Source organism: Paramisgurnus dabryanus, chromosome 9 (genome assembly GCF_030506205.2).
Source record: "Paramisgurnus dabryanus chromosome 9, PD_genome_1.1, whole genome shotgun sequence".
NCBI classification, from domain to species: domain Eukaryota; kingdom Metazoa; phylum Chordata; class Actinopteri; order Cypriniformes; family Cobitidae; genus Paramisgurnus; species Paramisgurnus dabryanus.
The window spans coordinates 31,560,688-31,584,831 of NC_133345.1; the positions used below are offsets into that span (position 1 = coordinate 31,560,688).

At 38.2% G+C, this 24,144-nt stretch overlaps 2 protein-coding genes across 3 annotated transcripts; both read left to right on the forward strand.

The window, feature by feature from the left end:
- Positions 1–1,678: 1,678 nt before the first annotated feature.
- kctd14 (potassium channel tetramerization domain containing 14) lies at positions 1,679–4,618 on the forward strand. Its single transcript, XM_065282736.2, has 2 exons — positions 1,679–1,827; positions 3,312–4,618. Exons 1-2 carry the CDS (start codon positions 1,696–1,698, stop codon positions 3,975–3,977), a joined length of 798 nt encoding a protein of 265 aa, XP_065138808.2. The 5' UTR covers positions 1,679–1,695; the 3' UTR covers positions 3,978–4,618.
- Positions 4,619–6,180: 1,562 nt separating this feature from the next.
- Positions 6,181–24,067, forward strand: ints4 (integrator complex subunit 4). 2 transcript variants are annotated; one of them, XM_065257837.2, is made up of 23 exons: positions 6,181–6,295; positions 6,805–6,999; positions 7,125–7,242; positions 7,333–7,439; positions 8,073–8,276; positions 8,379–8,429; positions 8,624–8,712; positions 10,236–10,356; positions 10,459–10,530; positions 10,752–10,926; positions 11,019–11,224; positions 11,314–11,456; positions 11,531–11,646; positions 13,906–14,039; positions 14,467–14,627; positions 19,724–19,817; positions 20,106–20,186; positions 20,287–20,417; positions 20,511–20,570; positions 20,647–20,806; positions 20,895–21,038; positions 23,171–23,291; positions 23,809–24,067. In XM_065257837.2, exons 1-23 carry the CDS (start codon positions 6,242–6,244, stop codon positions 23,994–23,996), a joined length of 2,925 nt encoding a protein of 974 aa, XP_065113909.1. In that variant the 5' UTR covers positions 6,181–6,241; the 3' UTR covers positions 23,997–24,067. The 2 variants fall into 2 exon arrangements, with proteins under 2 accessions (XP_065113909.1, XP_065113908.1); XM_065257836.2 differs by having other exon boundaries at positions 6,182–6,295; positions 6,802–6,999.
- Positions 24,068–24,144: the final 77 nt, after the last annotated feature.

Genomic DNA, 24,144 nt, shown 5'->3' on the forward strand with positions numbered 1-24,144 from the left:
ATCCCGTTTCCTTTGTGAACCACAGCAAATATCTGCCCATACTTCGTTTTATGGCAATGGTAGAGCATTGTGTTAGCAGTGCAAATAGTCACAAATTCAAACCTAGGTAACACACTTTCTGATAACAAATGTATACTTTGTAATGCACTGCACGTCACTTTGGATAAAAGCGTCTGCCAGATGCTAAATGTAAACCGTACAAGATATTTTTTGTGATTTGAAGTTTATGGTCAAGATATTACCATTTTAAGAAACTGGTTTTGCCGTTTGTTGACCTATGGAGTTAATTGTTTCATCTGATAGTGCTGTTAATTTAAGAACTATTTAAGACATTAATATTGTGTATTTGTATCGTACAACGCTGATCCCCATTCCAGACTCGCAATGCAATTGTGAAGTTGCAACCAGGTCAGCAGTGTAACATTAACCCTTAAGTAAAATGATATGTTGAATACAAACTTAAACCCTGAAACTCAGAATCTTACAGAAACTGTTATGAACATAACTTTGTGCAGTACTACGATGGTTATAGTTGTGCATTGTTTGTAAGGAACACAATAGTACGTTTTTGTGTTGGTAGCAGAAACGAATTATATGGGAATGAACCTCAAGACATTTTATAATGAAAAGAAAGATCCTCTTGTAGGTGTAGTGCTGTTCTACCTCTGTGTACCTGTCGCGGTGGCACTGGCCCACTCAGAAGAGACAAAATATTTTTGTGTAAAAGCCGAAGAAATCACGCATGAATTATCCTCTAATAATAATAATAATCGCTCAAATACGCATCATTCTGAAATAACTAAATTAATATAATAATAAATATTTCTATAAAAGGTTTGTCATTTGTATGTGTTTTTAAACCTTGCACATGTTAACATCCAAGTTATTTTAAACCATTTGAGCCGAAGAAAATGTTAAAACAAGCAGTTTTTTGTGTGCACGCTCATTAGCGCACGCACAGAGAGACGCATTTCAAAAAGCACGCAAACAGAAAATACGCTTGACAGGACACATACACGCAAAATTATTCCAAGAATACCACAGTTTTAAAAAGGATTCTCATAAGAACAGTCATTTATGTCTTAAAGTCAACGCAAATAGTGCAGAAAGTAATCAGATGTGTGTGTCAGTACACGGATCCGTTCTTATTCGTTCGAAATTTGTGGTTTGTGTCACTGTGTTAATCAAACAAAACAAAAGGAAAATCACTTCCATAGCTTTAAAAAAGATTCATTATATGTCATTTATAGAATGGAGAAGACAGTTTTATTATCAATTTGTTCTATTTCTGTTCCTAAATACTGTTACACTGAAAAAAAAAATGATTTATTCATTTTTTGTGGTAATTGGTTGCAATCAACTTATTTAACTTTTTTAAAACTATTTTACTTTTTTTTTTAAACATAGCTTAAATACATGTATTGCAACCACTTACCTTAACCACTTTGTTGTTTTCTATTTTCATATGGATATAATTTCTTGATTTATTCTTATTTTTTATTTCATTTTTGCTGATCCTAAAAATAAGTGTAGCTAATTAGACTCAAGAACGTATTGTAATCCGTTTAATCACTATTGTAAAATGATGTAATTTGAGAGTAGGCATTGAGGCCCCCTATTTCATCAAGGTCCACTCAGTTCAAGATTTCTGGCCCCGCCACACACTGTCACAGTGTATAAGCGCGCGCACGCATCATGGGTGGATCTTATAAAGTTACGCACCTGCTGAGCTGTCGACCGCTTCAAGAGCTGGGGTTTAAACTACGCATTATGAGTTTACCAGACTATAAATCTTCTGGAAAACAGTCTACAGCACCCGTACATTCGGTAAGACTTATACAGTACACGAATAAGTTATGTTTTCGTCTTCATTAGTTTATTTGACGTAACAGCTGTTTAACAGCACTAATATGTCACCCTTAAAACTTTATAGGGCGGTTTTCAGGGTTCAGATTAAGCCAGGACTAAGTCTTGGTTATATGAGAACATTTAATAGAAAACATACCTTACAAAAACATTACTGTTGTTTAAAACTTTGTTATTTGTGTGTATCATTCCGCAGTGGTAAAATTTGCTGTAGATCTTGGCAGCACCACCTTCAAAGCAAATAGTAAACAGAGCTCAAGGAAAACTTGAAGCTAGGAAGCTGGAAAACGTTTGAGCGATTCCCAAGTGAAAAACTACTATAGTAAAAATACCTTTAGTAAATAATAATCACTATGTTACAATATATTGCAATTTACTATAGTATGCTGTAGTAATAACTATAGTAAATTGAAAAACTTTAATTTTTCTTATACCAAGGTTTCCTATAGTATTTAGGATTTTTTCCTTCAATTTAATTTACGAGTACTATAATATACTACAGAATTTTAATGTGGGTTTTCAATTTTAACTAATATTTTTTCCTGAGATGAAAATAAAGTTTTTAAAATCACAAATTTCCACCATGCCATTAAAAGCTCTCAAAGTGTAATGATAAATAAAAACAAAAGACTCCAATTGTACAAATTTCTTTGTAAATAACATTTTATTTTTTATTTGTTTAAGTCTTAAACAATCCCAAAATACATGATAAAATTTTTTTTTTAATTAATATGTACCTTTTAGGTACAGATATGTATACATTTGGTACCAATATGTTCCTCTGAGGTAGGACTGTCAAAAGATTAATCGCGATTAATCGCATACAAAATAGAAGTTTGTTTTTGCATAATATATGTGTGTGCACTGTGTGTAATAATTTTGTATATAAATCCAAACACACACACCCATGTATGTATTTAAGAAACATTTTTATATAAATGTAAATAAATAATATGTTTCTTAACATGTATTTGTGTATTTATACATAATAATTACACGCAATACACACACAAATATAATATGCAAACACAAACTTTTATTTTGTATGCAATTAGTCGCGATTAATCTTTTGACAGCCCTACTCTGAGGTACTAATATGAAATCTTTAGGTGCATATGTGTACTTTTTAAAGGGTACTGCCCCAATGACAACAGAGGGCTATTTTTGACCATTTTTTCTGACAGTATATGTATTTTAGTCAATAATTTTGTATGTAGTTTAGTCCACAATGTAATTTAAAGTCCATTATGCATTGCATGACATGACTCAGTTCATGTTCTCTAACTGTGTTTTAAGTCATTGCGCCTAAACAGTGTAGATCATCTGATGTTACTTCATCAAATTTAGATCAGTTATAAAAAATGTTGACCAATAACTTTCAAGCAATCCGATCAATCTACTTAGTTTGTTCTAAAGCTTCAAGTGTCTGTTTTCCTTATCTCCAGAAATCTCAAGTTATACAGCTCAATATCGGCGGTCATGTCTTCTGCACCACCCTCGTCACCATTCGTAGGTTCCCAAACTCAACACTTGCAGACCTGTTTAACGGGCCATCCAAACCTCGGATGGATTCAGAGGGTCGTTACTTTATAGATCGTGACGGGACTTACTTTGGGTACATCCTCGAGTACCTCAGAACAGAGAGCCTCCCAACTAAACACTTACATGAAGTGCACAAAGATGCGTTATACTACGACATCAAACCTCTGATCAAAGCCATCGAAGAGACGCCTCAGTTCTTTGGAGAGTCGGTGGGAAGACAGCAGTTCTTGACCTGTGTGCCAAATTACCGTGAAAACCTGGAGGTGATTGTAAAGGTAGCCAGAGCCGAGGCCATCGCCTCACGGTACTCTACAATAACCGTGTGTGTTGTCAGGACAGAAGAGGATTTGGCCAAATACAACGATGCCATTGACAGTCTCGGGTCTCCGAAAGAATCAGTGGTGAGCTTTGGTCCTTGGAAAGCTCCAGCTTCAGCGGAGGACCTGTTAGACTGCATCAAAATGGACATAGAAGCTAAAGGATATAATGTTAAGATCCAGCCACACAACAAAGGGTTTCTCTTCAAGAGCCACAACTTCTTCTATAAACTGATTTTTACGTGGTGGTGATAGATGTGGGGACCAGGAATCAGGCAATTAATTATGCCTTGCAAAAAGTGAATTTAAAAAGGGGATTAATGTTTTAACTATTAAGAGAATGTAAAATCTGATAGACTTCAATTTATTTTGACATGAAGAATGACAGGATCTGTTTTTTATGACAGCATATAAGTATGATAGATTTTTGTATCTGTAACTGGTCTTCCTTGTTTAATACTGACTCTAGTTGTACTGTCCCTGTCCAGTATAGCCTACATTTTCTTTATACTGTACATCGCTCGTAATAATACAGTATCCCATACTTTTAGTGACATTTTATAACATTTGAATGTTGACACGGGTCTATTAATATTATGACTGTATATAGGCTACATTTGTGCTATGCATAAGTGATGAGTATATGTGGTGCATTGTTTACTCCGGTTTTTCACAAAACTTCCATATAAGAGGTAATGTTCCATAGACATTTCCAGAGAAAATAGTAGAGGTAAAGATTTCAAAATCTTTGTTTGTACGCTGTAGCTGTTGTTTCTATTGACAAAAGTCAGCAGTAAATAAACATAATTTGGTAAAGTAAAATGCTTGGTGTGACATTGTCTACTATAACATCTACTAATTGCTACATATGTTTCGTTTAAATATGATATTCTCTGTTAAGATTATATTATATTTGCTTACAAAAACATTGAGGGTATATGGGTTGTACACTCAACGTGTGGTGCAATATGGGATTGAATAAGTGCACTTAATGTCCACTGATTTCGGACACCACTACAAAATGGCTTTCCCCTACAGGGAGATATTTTTAACACAGCCCAGTTAATGTCTTCTTGAAATAATAAAGATACAAATCTCTATTTTTTCTTACTAAGGTCAAAAATAAAAAAAAATTCGACCAACAATTTAACCTGACATCAACAGTACTACTATACATTTAGTTTTTTTAAGCTTGTAGTAAATTAAGATGTCAAATAAATCTTTGGTGTCCCCAGAGTACGTATGTGAAGTTCTAGCCCAAAGTACCATATAGATAATTTATTATAGCATGTAAAAATTGCCACTTTGTAGGTGTGACCAAAAATGGGGCGTGTCCTTTTAAAAACTAAATGGCAGTGTCATGGTTGGATAGTGTACACTAAGGGCCGGTATGATCCCCTTCTGACATCACAAGGGGAGACCAATTTCTTTCTTTTTTTATTCATTCTAATATTCTGAACAGTGAACATAGAAGGGCAATAAAGTATCAATTACTTATATCAAATATGACAAATACAATAAACAGATACAGGAATTAAAATAAAAAAAGAAATTCACATTGAAATGGATAAAAAATATTACAAATTTAGTCAAATGACAGATTTAAGGCTTTAACTGTAATCTAAAGTCTTTTTTTCTCTCTTATTTCTTTTAATGTGTACAGGTAGTGATTTAGTTCTATTTTAAAATGAGTAAAAGTGGGTTTTTTCCATAGACCGTAAAAAAATAGGTTTTTTCACAGCCCATTTATATTCATAGGTAAAGAATTTTCCATATAATTAACAAATTCAAAATGTAGCATATTTTTAAATCAATAGAACCATCATAAAAAAATAAAATGTCCTTTTCATTAAATTGTATATTAATGTTAGTACTATTTTTTAACAAAAAAGCCAAATCACACCAAAATAATTTTGTGTAAATACAATTATAAAAACAAATGGACAATGCTCTCATTTTATCTTCCAAGTCAATAAGGGGAGCCCAATTTCAATGACCTATTTTTTACATGCTTGCAGAGAATGGTTTACCAAAACTTAGTTACTGGGTTGATCTTTTTCATATTTTCTAGGTTGATAATTAAACACTAGGTACCCAAGCTGGAAGACCAGCTGACTCACCGCTTGACCAGCTAAAGCTGTTATTATCTGTAAAGACCCCTCGCAGGAAATCGTTCATCTTTAGCATTTACATTGTGTTTTTCATATGTATATTCAAGTTGTGCATTCAATTATTATCAGTATTTCTGTTCCCTTTTGCAATTTATGACTGGCTCTTTTACGTAGGACTTACTTCGCTCTAAGTGCACTGCAGTGTTGTTAAAACTAAATACTTATTTAATAAAAATAAATAACTATTAAAAACTAAATGATATCAATAACCTTTAGTGTATTTTCTGCAGGTCCTCCGTCCATGTAGTGGCGCTGTTCTCGTGCAGTATTATGAACGCGTTACGTGAAGAAGCGCTGTAGGCGTTTACTGCGCATGTCAGCTGCGGCCTCGCATAAACAGCAGCGATGGCAGCTCATCTGAAGAAAAGGGTTTATGAGGAGTTTTCTAAAGTAGTTCAGGTGAACACATTAATTTTTATAAATACGTATCATGATAGATCAGGCTATTACGATAACCACGTAACGTAACCTTACACGAAGGTAGTAGATGCAATCGTAGCCTTTAGCGCCTGTGTGATATTTACTGTCCTTCTGAAAACATCACAGTAATTATTATGGATTTAATATTTATAATGGTCTCTGTATGTCTGTACTGGTTATGTGTTGGGTTTTTATTGTGGGCTGTCATACGGTGGGGACCACAACATGAATAAATAAAGCCCAAACACACTACATAAAGGGATTGTGTAATGGTTTTAAACAGCTAGTAATGGTATTCGTAATGCAAACCAATTTGTAACTGTTATGCTTCTGATGACACGAACACAAATCATTACTGTTTCTTTATTTACAGTCTGTTTTAGTCAGCTGAAACATGAGTTGTATAACATAGTGCACTTGCACTATTTATATGTCTAAGTTATTTATATATGCAAATTTAACACAGAACTTAATGTTGTTTACAGCAGGTATCTCTTGAAGAGGTTCCAGCAAAAAAGCTTCGGCTGACCAAACCCAGTAAATCAGCAGCTCTTCATGTGGATCTGTGTAAAGCCAGCAGCCCAACAGACGCCCTACAGCACCTGCTGAGTTTCGCACGCAAGCCCGTGGAGGCGGAGAGCGTGGAGGGAGTACTACGTATACTGCTGGAACATTATTATAAAGTAAAGAGTTAACACAACTCCACAGAGTTCACACAGCCATGTTATAAAGCTTGCGAGTTGTCCGAGATAAAGAGGTTTGGTTAAGATGAAATGACAACTTAAGTGTGTGGTAATGTGGTCCGCAGGAGTCTGATAATTCTGTCCGGTTGAAGATTGCGTCTCTACTGGGTTCACTGTCGAAGACACAGGGTTTCTCTCCGGACTGCATAGTGGATGATGTTGTAAACACTCTCAGCAATGAAAGTAAGTCTTTCTTTCCTGTGTTTGTCTGTGCAGTAGATTATAGTCAGTGTAAATGTGTGTCTGTGTTGAGTTTCTCTTTCTGTGTTTCAGAGTCTCATCAGGTTTTGGCTCAGCTGTTGGATACTTTGTTGATCATTGGCACTCAACTACCAGACAAGACTGCAGTTATTCAGAGGCTTATTGATCTAGCATGCAAGGTAAATATTATTTCCGTGACTTTGGACTTTCTAGCACGTGTAGCCCTTTTCACACATAGATTACGGAAAATCAATGGAAAACGCTTCTGGGATTTTTCCAGGATCGTTTGATTTTTGGTTGATTCACACTGCCAATGATTTTCCGGAATCTGTGCGTTCATTCATTCACACACATACTGTAAAGATCCCGTCCAAGTCCTGCACTTGGTAGGTTTTTTCCACAAAGTCTGAAGTTTGCTCATTATCCGTGATTTCTTTCTTGAGAAACCATTCGTGTGCATTTTTGTATATGAAAAGATCATAAGAAGCGCGTGATGTGCTGTTCTGTCATGCTGGTGAATGATCTCAGCTTCAGCGTGGATAGCCGACATTTCTTGTTATGAATGTTGATCTGCATTTAAATCCCTGTATAAAAGAGCTGAACCATAACTTTTTGTTGCGATGATACGCGCGTCCACCCTACGACATTATTTCTACGCCTTGTTCACACAGAATGCTTTCGGTGTATGTTACGGCAATGTTACTAGGTCCTCTTCATGGGATCAATTGTTTGTGTTCACACAGAAGCATCTCTGCCAATTTTACGGAAATTTTGGGGGTTTGTGATACTGTATTTTTCATATGTCTCCTCAGCATCTGTCAAGCACATATTTTGGGGTGAGGAACAAGTGTTTGCCGCTGTTGGGCTGTCTAGGGACGGTAGATAAACCTCTCAGTAAAGAGACTGATCCTGGACCAGCAGGACAGATGTCATCCGTACGGGACGTGCAGTGTGTCATCAGTGACTTCTTCCAGGACCAAGACCCTCGTGTCCGCACCGCTGCCATTAAAGCCATGGTACACTAACCTTTAGCTTAGCCTAGACTCTCCGCTTCTGTGATATCATTCTGGTTAAACAGCATTGAATGCAGTTTTTTTGTGGGGGGTTTTCTCTTTCAGCTGCAGCTACATGAAAGAGGAATGAAAATTCAACAGAATATTTATAACCAGGTAAAAAGCTTTTACATTTATGCATTTGGAAGATTCTAAGCGACACATGATGCATTCAAGGTATACAATTTTATCAGTATGTGTGTATCCTGGAATCGAACCCACAACCCATTGAGCTGCTAACACAATGTTCTTGCAATTGAGCTGTAGTTTTTCCAACATGCACGTATGAAGGTGTCTCCTCTCTTTGTCAGGCCTGTAAGCTCTTGAGTGATGATTATGAACAGGTTCGCTCAGCGGCTGTACAGATGGTTTGGGTCTTGAGTCAGCTTTACCCTGAAAGGTAAAGGGACAGTTTATACTCTTGAGATTGTTGTGTTAGATATGCTTTGGACATTTTTTATTCTGTCTTGAAGCCCACCTACCACACTTTCATATATCTCCCCATCTAACACACCAGATTTGGGTGTATTTGATAAGATGTACACTCACCTAAGGGATTATTAGTCCTGTTCAATTTCTCATTAATGCAATTATCTAATCAACCAATCACATGGCAGTTGCTTCAATGTATTTAGGGGTGTGGTCCTGGTCAAAACAATCTCCTGAACTCCAAACTGAATGTCAGAATGGAAAAGAAAGGTGATTTAAGCAATTTTGAGCGTGGCATGGTTGTTGGTGCCAGACGGGCCGGTCTGAGTATTTCACAATCTGCTCAGTTGTTGGGATTTTCACACACAATCATTTCTAGGGTTTACAAAGAATGGTGTGAAAAGGGAAAAACATCCAGTATGCGGCAGTCCTTTGGGTGAAAATGCCTTGTTGATGCTAGAGGTCAGAGGAGAATGGGCCGACTGATTCAAGCTGATAGAAGAGCAACTTTGACTGAAAAAACTCCTCGTTACAACTGAGGGATGCAGCAAAGCATTTGTGAAGCCACAACACGCACAATCTGGAGGCGGATGGACTAAAACAGCAGAAGACCCCACCGGGTACCACTCATCTCCACTAAAAATAGGCAAAAGAGGCTACAATTTGCACGAGCTCACCAAAATTGGACAGTTGAAGACTAGAAAAATGTTGCCTGGTCTGATGAGTCTCGATTTCTGTTGAGACATTCAGATGGTAGAGTCAGAATTTGGCGAAAACAGAATAAAAACATGGATCCATCATGCCTTGTTACCAATGTGCAGGTTGGTGGTGGTGGTGTAATGGTGTGGGGGATGTTTTCTTGGCACACTTTAGGCCCTTTAGTGCCAATTGGGCATCGTTTAAATGCCACGGCCTACCTGAGCATTGTTTCTGACCATGTCCATCCCTTTATGATCACCATGTACCCATCCTCTGATGGCTACTTCCAGCAGTATAATGTCGCAAATCTCGAATAATTTCAAATTGGTTTCTTGAACATGACAAGGAGTTCACTGTACTAAAATGGCCCCCACAGTCACCAGATCTCAACCCAATAGAGCATCTTTGGGATGTGGTGGAACGGGAGCTTCGTGCCCTGGATGTGTATCCCACAAATCTCCATCAACTGCAAGATGCTATCTTATCAATATGGGCCAACATTTCTAAAAAATGCATTCAGCACCTTGTTGAATCAATGCCACGTAGAATTAAGGCAGTTCGGAAGGCGAAAGGGGGTCAAACACAGTATTAGAATGGCGTTCCTAATAATCCTTTAGGTTAGTGTACATCCAAAAAAATCCAGGGTGCTAGTGGCCCCCAGTTAAACATTTTTTGATCGTAATGCATGCTTTGCTTTTCTCATATGTTAGGACTAACCTGATTTAAATTCAATTAAATCTCAGGAGGGTGTTGATGTAATAATGAAGTGTAATTCAAGTTTGTGTGCCCACACAGCATTGTTCCCATTCCCTCATCCAATGAGGAGATCCGACTGGTGGACGACTCATTTGGGAAGATCTGTCACATGGTCAGCGATGGATCATGGGTAGTCAGGGTGCAAGCTGCTAAGCTGCTGGTAAGTTTTGGGTCAGTTTTTATAGCGTGCCATTTATAGTTGGTGCCATGGGTTATCTTGAAATTTGTTTCTTAATAACTCAGTTGTCTCTTTGTTTTTTAGGGCTCTATGCTTCAAGTCAGTCCTCATTTCCTGGAGCAGACCTTGGACAAGAAACTGATGTCAGATCTAAGGGTATTTTCACACAAAAACATCCAAGCAAATTCCATGTAGTAAAATTGTAAAAATAATCATCCAAACACTTTCACATCAGCTATTGGTTGTGCAAACAGATAGCCCCGCCCCAAACGATGCAAATGAAACAACATTTTGAGCCACAGTGTTTATAGGAAAATGCACAAATGGATTATTTAGAGTTGTTTTGCATAACAAAATTTTTCTCAATATTATTTCAGAGAAAGCGCACCGCTCACGAGCGAGCTAAAGAACTGTACGCGTCTGGAGAGTTCTCATCTGGACGACGTTGGGCCGATGACGCTCCCAAAGAGAAAGTGGATACTTCAGGTGTGAATCTCATTGACTCTGGAGCCTGTGGAGCGTTCGTTCACGGGCTGGAGGATGAAATGTATGGTATGTACTAGTTTAATACTCGGTCAACATCTTTGGGGGGATTTAACACTTTGTCTTCAGATGTTTGAAACTGTGCTCATGTTTTCTCACAGAGGTGCGTATCGCTGCAGTAGAAGCTCTCTGTTCGCTCGCTCAGTCGTCGACCAGCTTCGCAGAAAAGTGTCTGGACTTCCTGGTAGACATGTTTAATGATGAAATCGAGGAGGTGCGACTGCAGTCTATCCATGTGTTGCGGCAGATCTCCACACACATCACCCTCAGAGAAGACCAGCTGGACACTGTGCTCGCAGTACTGGAGGTATGACACCAGAGGACGCATTGATATAGATGACACTGTTTGTGTCCAATGTAAAATATGCCAAATGTTTAAAGCGCATGTTTTTTTAGGACTCATCGCGGGACATCCGTGAGGCTCTGCATGAGTTGCTTTGCTACACTAACGTCTCCACTAAAGAGTGCATCCAGCTGGCCCTGCTGGAGCTCCTGAAGAACCTCAGCAAATACCCGACTGACCGCAACTCGGTCTGGAAGTGAGTTTTAGAGGATGTTTCTCTCTCTCTTTCTCAATCTCTTTTCATCTCTCTCACCACTTATTTCATTCCAGGTGTTTGAAGTTCCTCGGTTCCCGACACCCGACTCTTGTGTTGCCGATTGTCCCAGAGCTTCTGAGCACTCATCCATATTTTGACACCCCAGAACCAGACATGGACGACCCTGCCTGTATCCTGCATATCTGGCATGACAGCAAACCCATGAGATTTAAACATGCATTTACATGACCTGTCAAAGTTTTGGGCACTGGATTTATTTTGGGAATAAGTGAATGAAAAGCAGCCAAATGTTTAGCCTGCATATGAGAACTCTATCAGCACTGTTTGAGAAACATCCCATCATGCTCCTCATGAAAGGAAGATTTTTGCACAATTATATTTTTGTCTACAAATTGAATTTAAACCATTTAGATCTTTAGTTCGAACTGTTTTGAGAAACATTTAAGTCAAGTGACCCTATTGTGCCCAAGTCTTAGGTGTGCCCAGCAGGGCTCCAGACTAACTTTTTTCACTAGGAGCACAGTGGCCCCCAACTGAAAATTTTAGGGGCGCAACCAGAAAATTTAAAAATAAATCAACATGCTAACCAAATATTCACATTTCTACACTGTATTACTAATAAATACTTGATTATATATATGATGATAGATGCAGAAAGTACAATGTACAATGTTTTAAATTCAGTGTCCCTTCACAAAAAAAGGGTCAAATTTACTGGATGTAAAATTCAGTGGCACACTCTCAAATTTTGGTGGCAAAATGCGACCATTTGGTAGCAGTCTGGAGCCCTGCCCATGCTCGAAATACCCCACACATCATTTATTATAGCATCTCCAAAATGCCTCTATTTGGGTGGGAGCAAACACCTGCTGTTTTTGTCTCTGTACCTTTAACCGTATTTTCCGTAAAATAAGTCACTCCAGAGTATAAGTCGCATCAGTCAAAAATGCATTTTGAAGAGGAAATGACATATATAAGTCGCAGTGGACTATATGTTGCGTTTATTTAGAAAATAATTTCACAAAATCCAAGCCGAAGAACAGACATTTAATCTGGAAAGGCAAGTTATTCAACTAAACAATAGCATAGAACAGCAGGCTGAATAGATGTCCGTACATGTTAAAGTAACATAAACATTTATTTACACGATACACAATAGCATACAGAACATACCTGGGAGGCTGAATAGGCTAAATTAACACGACAAGCCAAATCAAGTTCAAAAAGGTCCCGAAGTCAATTCACATCACTGAATTTATTGAATAACATAAATACAGGAGCAGCATAGAGCGGACTCTCGCGGCTGTGGGCGATAATGGTGTCTCTTGGGTCATATAAAATAATTTTGATGTATAAGTTGCACCTGACTATAAGTTCCAGGACCCGCCAAACTATGAAAAAAGTGTGATTTATAATCCAGAAAATACGGTAATGCAAATGAGCTACTGCTCCTCACTCCCTTGCCAAAAGAGACGCTGCAGGCAGGGCTTTATGAGTGTGACATCACATTAACAAGTGAATCAAGAGAGCATGGTTTAATGGGGATTAAAAAGGAGTGGGTGGATTTTTTTAATGTAGGGTGGTTGTGTTCACACTGCTAACACACATTTATGTCCAAACACCTTGTAAAAGTGGATTTTGCATAATAGGTTCCCTTAAACCTTTAAACAGTAGTTCACACAGTACGTTTATAGTTGAAATGGTAATGTAAAATAACTTGAGATGCACTGATATTAAAATTTTCTACCAATCGCCAATTATTCAGACTTTTATCTGACTATACCGATAGTTTTGTTGTTATATTAACTGAATTCTGAAGATTTAATTTTCCGAATGTTATGACCATTAATTTTGAACATTAAACTAGTGAAAAAAGCCAAGGTGCTCAGAAATAGCAGAAGAAATTTTTGAAAAAAAGGGGATCCAAAGCACTCTTCGTATTAAAAAAAGGGATATAAAAAGCCTTTATTTATACATGGCTATATTACATTAAAAAAAAATTTAAACTGGGCAGCAATCCACGCGTAGCGGCAGTTTAATGTTATTTTTAAATGTTATATAGCCATGTTTAAATAAAGGCTTTTTATAACACTTTTTTTTTTAATACGAAGAGTGCCTTGGATCCCTCTTTTGACATTAAACTAGTGATGTTTCTTTACATTATACACAGAGCTCAAATTCATTGTTTTTTTGATTGACAGGATATATCGGCCTTAACTCTCATCTGTTTTTAAACGATAGCACGAAAAATAGCTTTTATCGACCAATACCGATTATTGGCCGATATATCTGTGCATCTTTAGAAATAACAAAACATATTAGAAATTTTTATTTATTAAAAATTTGCAGTAAGGAATAATATTATTTTGTGCATCGAGATGTTCAGGTGTCTGTTCAGTTGCTGTTCTCCTGACCAGTGTTTATTCAGATATTGCTGTATTAGTGCTGGTGTTCAACGCTGCCAAATCCTGTCCCACAATGCCAGCGTTGTTCTCAGATCACACGTTTCGCCACTACGCCTACCTGCGTGACAGCCTGTCCCACCTGGTGCCACATCTCCGGGTAAGAAACCTGATCAAATGATTCATGTCAATAAACAGCTATTTTAATTAGGGCTGTCGAAAGATTAATCGCATCCAAAATAAAAGTTTGTGTTTACACGAAGTAAACGTGTGTACAGTGTGTAAATATTATTTATATATAAATACACACACATTCATGTATCTATTTAAGAAATATTTACATTTATATACTGTATATACATTTATATAATTTATATTATATATATAAATATTTTTTTATATAAATATAACACATTTTTCTTAAATATATACATGATTGTGTGTGTTTTTAAATATATATAAATAATAATACACAGTACACACACGTTATGTAAACACAAACTTTTATTCTGGATGCGATGAATCTTTTTGACAGCCCTAATTTTAATCAATTTGATCCTCATTTGTTTTCTCATCTTCTCTATCAGCTGCCGGGCAGGAAGCAGATTGCTGGTTTGGAGACATCAGGTGTGGCTTCGGGCAGTCTGGAGTCTGCACAGAAGTTTCTGCAGGACAGTATCATCCGCGTCAGCGCTCTTCAGAACCTGGAGTCTCCTGGAGCTCAGGATCTGCTGGAGTTCACGATCAGGTTCAAACCATAATTAAAATGAAGTTAATTTAACTAAGTTCGGGAGGAGCATGGTCATGTAATCCAACCAATCAGCGTGAAGAGTTTTTCCTCCACCCCGTCGCCTTATTCTTTGCTGGTATATCTGTCCCAGTTAAAGAGGGGGAGTACTCAGGGTTCAGGCTAATATTCCGAGCCCGGATCGCTCTCCTTGGACAGCACGCCAAATATGCTTTAACATGTAATCAATAGGGTAATGAGATAATGTAAACTTGTAAATGACACGTTTAAAGCAAATGCACACCTGTTATTGCACATCATTTTAATATATAACAGGGTTCCTACAGGTTGGGAAAAGTATGGAATTTGATTTGACTATTTTCAAAGTCCGGAAAAGTATGGAAAAAATAAACCAGAGTATGGAAAATATTTACATTTCCAGACTATTGTCCCCACTTCGTTTTCTAAATATAAAATTAAGAATTTCTAAATGTATATGATAAATAAAAAATATTATATGGGTGATTCTCACGAAAACTTGGTTGTAAAAATGTCAAGCATGAAAATGTAAAAATTGCTTAAATTTACTTTTTTTCCCACCAGACATTAGAAACAAAGTCTGAAGTATATGGGAACATTAATTTAAAAAGTTTTACTTATCATTTAACACTTTTTGTAACATAATTTCAAAAATAAGTCCTAAAAAATCTCATTACCGCAACAGTCAGAAAACATCAACACTGTTAGAAAAGCTAATATATTTTCACATTTTTAAAAATTGATTATTAATAGTCATGCACAGTAAATTGAAATTCTGAAATAATATTTATTTTAAATTTAACGTTTTTTTTATTTTGTTTTATTTAGCTCATATACCGCAACACCTTCCACAATTTACAACTATTTTTTTTATATATTTCGAAGAAACCTGACACATTTTCAAAATGACATGACAAACCTGAAAGAACATAATTTGGAGATTCTGCACATGCATTTAAAATCAAAGTATTATGCTTCTATTAATTAAATTAACATTTAATAAGCATCTGTTGCGGTAATGTTACATAGGTTTCGGAAATTAGGTTAATTATTTCGGTAATGAGAATACGTATACTAGCCTGAGATTGTGTTAAAAACAAATTTTAAAGTAGAAAGTCTGATAATATTTACAGCATCATGTGTTCAAGTTCAAAACTGTTTTATTGTGTAGTCTTTGAAAAAAATATTAAAGAAAAAACATGAGAACAGGAAGGCTTATATTAATATTCCTTTGTGTCATATTTAAGTCCCCATTTATGCATTTAACATACTGAAATAAGATGGTCTTGATGACATATTCTGCCTACAAATGCGAGCTCTGAAGGCTGCAGCCATTGGATTGAGAAATGGCCAGCTAATGTCAGCTAGATATCACAAAACATTTGTGTAAATAAGATGAAAAATATTTCCTTGCTGGATATGATTTGGTCTTCTGACCTTTTACCATTCTGTATCTGTTTCGGAGAGAGAGAGAGAGAGAGAGAGAGAGAGAGAGAGAGAGAGAGAGAGAGAGAGAGAGAGAGAGAGAGAGAGAGAGAGAGAGGCTGTATCCGAAAGTTTAGACAGCTGACTTGTTCCCTCGCTGCCTTATGAGACAATGACTTTGGCTGCATAATGGCAGATCCGAGAAATGCTTTAGGACAGACTTCATAGGCAGCAAAATTGAATTCAGGTTGAAATGTAAGCAGCCCTCTCTGTGTTCCGGGATGTCGCAAATCTGCTTGTGGTGCGGAGGTCTGATCGACCCACCCAATTCACACGAGCTCTGTGTGCTCCACCCAAAGGCGGCAATTGTTGGCTCAGGGTGTCCCTTATTGTGAGGATCTCCCGATGAAGGTGCTCAGGACCCGGCTCAACATCGCCCTTGGAGGTTTCTTACTGCAGTGTCCCACTGCCGGCAAAGAGCCGCTGGTGGTCGTCCTCCCCTCGCTCAACCGGTTCAGTTTGTCGCCGAGAGCCTGTGTCCTGAACCGGGAGCCGCCAGGTCTGTTTCCTTTGGGTTTCCGGCGGAGGAAGATGAGATGTCTCTGACAGCGTTGGATGGAGACTGGGACCAGGCTCCACGTGGTGCATCAGACACACAGCCATCCTTCTAAAAGGAACTGGTGCGCATTCTCTTTAAAGCCGTGCAGGACTTGGAGATTGAGTGGAGCACCCCACAAGAACCCCAGAGAAGCAAGCTTGACTTTTGTTTTCTTCACTCAGGCCGCCCCGCTGATGCTCGGAGGAAAGTCACCAAAGTGTGGGCTACCCCTCCCCCCATTTTTTTTCTTAGTTAGGCTACCTGTGTATTCCCCCCATCAAGGACGCTGTGGCTGCTCACCTCTGCCCCTTGTCCACTTCCTTGGATGGTGTGGCGCAGCTTTGAGGGTAGTGAAGCCTCATGACAGCACACCTGTCCGAAAAAGCATACCCGCGCCGAGAGAGGCTCTGTCTGCATTGCACACTATGGCGGTCCTACAGATCTTTTAGGCGCAGGTGCTTAAGGCTCTGGATGAGGGCAGCACGGATCTAAATACCTTCAGGGATCTGAGAATGGTTACGGATTTCACGCTAAGGGCCACGAAGACCACTCATGGTGGCCATGCACAGTCACGCCTGTTTCTCCATCCGGCCTGTTTGGTGACACGGTGGGCACAATCACGGAGCATTTCTCGGAAGCGGTGAAGAGCTCTAAGGCTATGAGGCACTTCATACCTCACCACCCTGTGTCTCATGGACCAGAACCGGTGGTGCATCACAAGAGTCCCTGGCACAAATCCTCCAGTATATGATGCAAGAAACTGGGTCCTGGGGGACTGCCGTCCGGAACGAAGCCGCTCAAAAACAGAGCATTTTTCTCCTCAGTTGGTTTTGTGTTGCTCGCCCCAGGGCCCGTCCTCACATAAGCGTCTACAACACGCCCCCCCCCACTCTCGAACACGACCCACATGTTGCGAAGACAGCAGAGGCGGAAAGGGTTAACGCACAGTCCTAATGAATTGCGCAGCAACCCGCTTTCTGTCACAGCGCCGGGCGCTTTTTGGCCATCCTCTCTGGTGTCTGTGACTCACGCACTGCGCAGAAAGGAGGTAGTCTCCCTTTGTCCCTCGCCCCCAGGCAGCAATCTGACGCTGCAGACAGTGCGCGTTGTGCGGTCGCAGGTAGCTGAGATGCTGGCACGCATGGGATCCAACTTTATGGATCTTGTTATCCAACTGATGTTGCAGCGCCTAGATGCGTGGCGTGCCATCGCTAGGTTGTTTTTGATACCTGAAAGTGGAAAGAAAGCATAACATTAAATTAGCATGTCTCACAACATGGGAGAAAAAAATTAATGTACACATCATCATATAGTATAGACTTGTTGCGTTGTGTTGTGTGTTTGTCATGTACATTTCCTAACACTGTAGTGTGTTTTTTGCTAATTCCACCTGCTAGTAACATCTCCAAACCTAACCTCTCTCTCTCCTTCCTTCTGTACTCCTCTAGCCATTCTGGGTTGCTGTTAAGTTTCTCCCTGAACTTTGTCAACATGGCCTTTGCTAAAGCTTTTTTCTCACTTGCTGATTGTCTACAATGAAGCATCATAAAGCAAACTATCAACAGTTATTACATTTTAAATTTATATTAAATTCATAAGAGATATTTAAATGTAATAAACAATATGCTTAAATTCTCATTTCCGAAACAGAAGTTCTCTTTACCGCAACTGCTATTAAATGGTTGCGGTATATGAGAATGGTGTTGCGGAGGATGAGGTACCCCAGTATGTTTTGCTAAAAATAGAGAAGCCACGTAGGCTTTGCTCATTTTTTATTCAGTGCATATAATTAGACTTTAATAAAGAACATTTTCATAAAAAATTGTAAATCAAACAATTTTCGAAATGTAGAAAACTACCTGTTTCGGTAATGATAATCAAAATGTTGTGTAAGCATTCTGACAAGAGAATATTTCAAATTTAACTGGAAAGATATAAAGAGATGATCTTACCTGGTAGCCATCTTGAAGTAACTGGTCCATGTGCTTGGTCACTCAAAATCAAACTTTATTAAAATTCTGTATGTGTGCTTAAACTGTTCTCAAAAAGTGTTGCGGAGGATGAGAACATCAGGCATGGACACATCAATTTCCTAATTTTTCTTCATTATTATTATACATGAATATTCAGTAAATTATTTTTCTGTCATCTAAAGTAGTCTAGCAAAACATCCATTTATTTTTTTTCTAAATATTTTTGTTTTAATATGTTTAAATTACAACATAACGCATGTTCAAACACAGCCGGACGCATTGCGGTAATGAGAATTTCAGCAGAAAATGAGATAAAATTGACAAATTATAAATTCTTATGTTGAAATCATACATTGTGCAAGGTAGAACACAGTATTGTGTTAATTTTGAGGCTTTTTAATATTACTATATTACACATTTTATATCTAAAATCATTAGTGCCGTGGTGTTTCAATGTTTTCGTGAGAATCACCCATATATACAATCGTTTTTTCATGCCGTTTGGATCAGTCTGCCAGCACTGCCAAAGATCGTTTTTACACTTGATCGTATTAGTTTAGAATGACATGAGGGATAGAAATTTTATTTTTGGGTTAATTAATAACCCTTTAAAAAAAATTTACTGGTTTAGCATTTTTTTAGTATAGATTTTCTAAATATTTTATTTATAAATATTCCCACGTTACTTCCTCTCTAGCTATTTTCCTATCATAATAAAAGGCAAAAAAAAACACCAATACTAAATGTTTAGAATGTAACATACATGTTTGCAGTTTTATTTATCAGAATTTAGAGGGAACAAGTTCAATATGGTTGGAAAAATATGTAGGGAAGTCTGGAAAAGTATGGAATTTTGAAATGAAAATTGTGTAGGAACCCTGAGTATAATGAAAGATTTAAATTCTCAAATAACCCATGAAAGATTTAAGATTCTCAAATATTTCAAAGCAATGAGTGGCTGTGCCTTACCACGAGTTTTATTATTTTAACAAACTACTACATCTATATTAAGCAATGTCATTTTGTAAGATCTCCAAAAAGAAAATTTGTCGTTGCAATGATTTTTGTTTGTTCGCATGCAGAGATCTGCAGCGGCTGGGTGGGCTGCAGACAGAGTTGGCTGGATCTGCAGATTTCTGTGCCACGTACCTGCGCTGCCAATTGCTGCTTACCAAGGTCACTACAAATACTACACCAATATTCAACTCCAATATTACATCTACTTTCCATCACATGGCTTTATCTAAAATTATTCACAGAGGAACATCTTAAGCAAGTCTTGCATTACTACAAACACTTGTGCAATATTGTAACCTTTACCAGAATTTTCATGCTTACTCATTCGTGGTTTTATTACTATATTACTATGGCCGTTTATTAACGCTAAATATATTCAAGGCTTCACATCACAGTGCCAATGACAAACACAAAGCAGAGTCTTATTTGTTTTCGGTTTATTCCCAGGCTCTCCAAGAGAAGTTATGGACCATGGCTGTTCCTCTGTGTCTTAAACAGAATGCCAAAGTATCGACGGCTGCACGACAGGTAGTCCTGTGCCACAGCAACAAACTCAAAACTCATTTTCCTGGAGCTTTGAGTTTTATTGCTCACGTTCTTGGTCTATGTGTGTTTATCTGAATGTCAGATCCTGGATGAGACGTACAAACTAGAGTTTTTGTACAGCGGACTGGAGACGCAACAGATCGCCACTATCCACAACGTTCGTCTGCAGGCGAAAGCGTTACAGCTCATCCTTACGGCCCGATCCAAACGAGGGTCAGCACTTTGTCACAAACACTTTTTTAAATAAAATAAGACCTCACAGATGTAGGACTTATCATCTCTCACTTTTTTTTCTGTTTTTTACAGAATTGATCGTGTTCTTGGTGTTTGCGAGAAATTCTTACAAGATGTGGAGTCGTTTCAGAGGTGAAGAACTTGTTACTCGGATAAGTTGTGCTGTAATGCATTTGGCATGTTAACCTGAGTCTCTTCATGTTTTCAGGCTGTTCGTGACAGAATTACCACATTTCCAGGACAGTTTTGTAGAAAAACTCTTGGAGTTGATGCCCAGGCTGGTGGCCTGTAAACCCACTGATCTTGTTAAAATTCTTCAGACCACACTGCGACAAAGCAGATTCATTCATCTCAAACTACCCGAGCAGGTTTGTAGATTCGAGGTTTTTAAAAATACTGGCTTTATTGTTGGACAGTCATCATATCATGTTAGCATATCTTATTTTGGTTTACCAGATTCACAGGGCATCGGCGACAATTATAGAGCCGACAGGAGAATCAGACAATCCTTTAAGATTCACTTCTGGTCTGGTGGTGGCATTAGATATCGATGCTACTCTTGAACATGTGCAGGATCCACAGACAACAGTCAAAGTGCAGGTCAGAGTCCTTCAGATCATATTAGACAGTTGTAAAGAATCTAACCAAACTAATCTGGATGCATAACATTAGAATTGCAAAACTTGGGAATTTTGGAAATATTCCAAGTTGGAAAATGTAAGAAATTACAGGATTACTCCACTTTCTTAAAAAAAAAGAAAATCCAGATAATTTACTCACCCCTATGTCATTCAAAATGTTTATCGCTTTCTTTCTCGTTCAGTTGAGAAGAAATTACGGTTTTTAAGAAAAACATTCCAGGATTTTCTCATTTTAATAGACTTTATTGGACCAATTCAGTTTAAAATTGCAGTTTCAACACCGATTCAAAAGGCTCTAAACCAGGGGTGGGGAACCCTGGTCCTGGAGGGACACTGTCCTGCAGAGTTTTGTTCCATCCTTAATTAAACACACCTGAAAAATCTAATTAAAGTCTTCAGGATCACTTGGAAATGAAATTCAGGTGTGTTTGATTAGGGTTGGAACTAAACTATGCAGGACAGTGGCCCTCCAGGACCCAGGGTTCCCCACTCCTGCTCTAAACGATCCCAAACAAGGCATAAGGTTCAGCAAAACGATTGTCATTTTCGGCAAGAAAAAAAAAGCACTTTTTTTAGCTGGTCTCCAAGCTTGGTTTTAGCTGGTATTGCTGTTGTAGCAAGCTCAGGGTTCCCACGGGTCCTTGAAATCCTTGAAAGTTTGTGAATCTGGGGGGGGATTCAAGGCCCTCGGAAGTTTTTGAAAATGTGCATACATAGATAAACGTCATTGAATGTGCTTGAATCTGTTCTTTGCAAGCAGTTTTCTGGAAAATCCATATTATTCCCTGTGTAGTGTAGGATAATATCATAAAAATTCTAGACTTTTATGCACACATGCTAAACTGTTGGCTTTAAATGCTTATATCTTCTGTATGCGAATGTTGATTCATACCAAAAGTTGTGTTTGACAAATGAAAATGTCTCGGGTTACGTATGTAACTGTTGTCCATGAGAAGGGAACGAGACGCTGCGTCTCCCTTGCCATACTTCCTGCATCCCTGTAACGCCATCTTTGACAATATTTCAGATAGAGATATACTTCCTGGCTCCCGCGTCACCCTGTCTTTGTCATTAAGCCTCATCATTGGTTGAATTTGATACAGATTCAGACGCACTTACCCCTGGAGGCATCCCCAAAGTGTCACCGCAGTGATGCAGCGCGATTTCCCTTGAAAGGGAACTGTAACAATGTATCTTTAAAGGTACCACGATGTAACCTTGCTCTCACTTGCAAATGTGTCCCCACATTTAGTCCTTAAATTTGAGGGTATTGCACCTGGAAAGTCCTTGAAAGGTCCTTGAATTTGAAGTTAACTAAGGTGTGGGAACCCTGATTAATTAGTATCATTACACATACAACAACATCTGAAGGTTCCTCTTTCTACACACTTGTGAACACTGGGGCGGTAGTTTCACATAAGTCATGCATGACCTTTCGACGTGCTTATGTATTACATAAGGCAAGTCACACTGCTGGTGCAAGAAGAGAAGTTGTGGTTTAAAAGTGCATATTTTTTATTTTTCTTGCTGAAAATGAATATCGGTTCACTAGATAAGACCCTTATGACTCATTTGGGAGTCCTTTGAATCTGCGTTGAAACTGTAGTTTTAAATTGAATTAAAACCGTAAACTGTTAGTCTATTAAATTAAGAAAAATCCTGGAATGATTTTCTTAAAAAAAAATTAAAAAATGTATTCTCGAATGAACAAAGACATCATCATTTTGAATGTCATGGGGGTGAGTAAATTATCAGGATTTCTTTTTTTTTTTAAGAAAATGGAGTAATCATTTAAAGGAAATTTTGGGAAATTGTATCACATACCAACATTAGCTTTCCCAACGTCTGACTCCTCTTCATCTGTGTGCCACAATTCCCATATATTCCTGTGTATTTTCCATGGAAAGTTTTCAACATAATTTTTCAACCATATTAATGATACCATTTGTGATTTTCTTATCTTTTATTTTGTAAACATATTTATTAATTCACAAATAGGACTACACTGGTGTGTTTGCAGCCAGCAAGGATGTCAGAATTGTATTGCAATGCTCATTATGACTCGTATTTATTTCTTCTTATAACCCACAGGTGCTCTATCCAGATGGACAGTCGCATATAATTCATCCCAAACCTGGAGATTTCAGAACCCCGGGACCTGGACGCGTACGGCTCGTCACACAGGTTTATCTTTCGCATTCAGCCTGGACAGGTGAGCTCTTTGTGCTTTTTCCATCTGATAGTTATAGACGTGTGAATATATTAGGACTTGAGTTTACTCCTTTTATACAGAAGCCATGTTTGCATGTTTTCCTTGTATAAAATATTGTTGCTGACAGCAAGGGCACAAATCCTTCTCTGCTGGTAACAAACAGTGTGGAGCGATCACAGTTTCATAGATATAAATAGTACGGTAGTCCAGTGAGGCTTCGGTCGTGCTTCAGTTATTTTATATCTGTGTGTAAGAGACCAGCAGAATGTTAAGCACCTCAGCTGGGGCTAAAGATAAACAGTTCTGCTTCGAGATAAAGGATTCACGTCAACTTTAAACATTCCTGATTTTATTCTGCACATGTTTATCCCAAGAAAAAATATTGGTCTTTACAATATTTTATTGAAATGGAATATCTTGTACCACCTTTGAAACTGATGTTCCTGTTCCTAGCGTTGAAAGCAGTTTTGCTTATGTTGGCTTGGCCTAATTTCATCATGTTTTACCCTGTTTTTAGACCCATGTCAGATCGAGGTACGGTTGCTTCTGGCCTACAGCTCCAGCAGCAGTAAACTATCTTCTCCTAAACCTGCGTGGAACGACAGCGTGGATGGACTCCCCGTCACCGAGAGCTCCATCGAGGGCACAATCCACCTCAGCAAAACTGTCAAAGTCTTCATCATGCCAAAACCAGCTCGCCGCTAACCTCTGTACAGTTGTTGTTGTTTGCTTAAAAAATGCTTTTTATCTAAAATAAATAGTTTTTGTTAACTTTGTATCACTTGTGTTTGTTGTGATATTATCCAGTCAACAACCGAGCACAGTTTGAAACTACCAGAAGCAAATGGGCGAG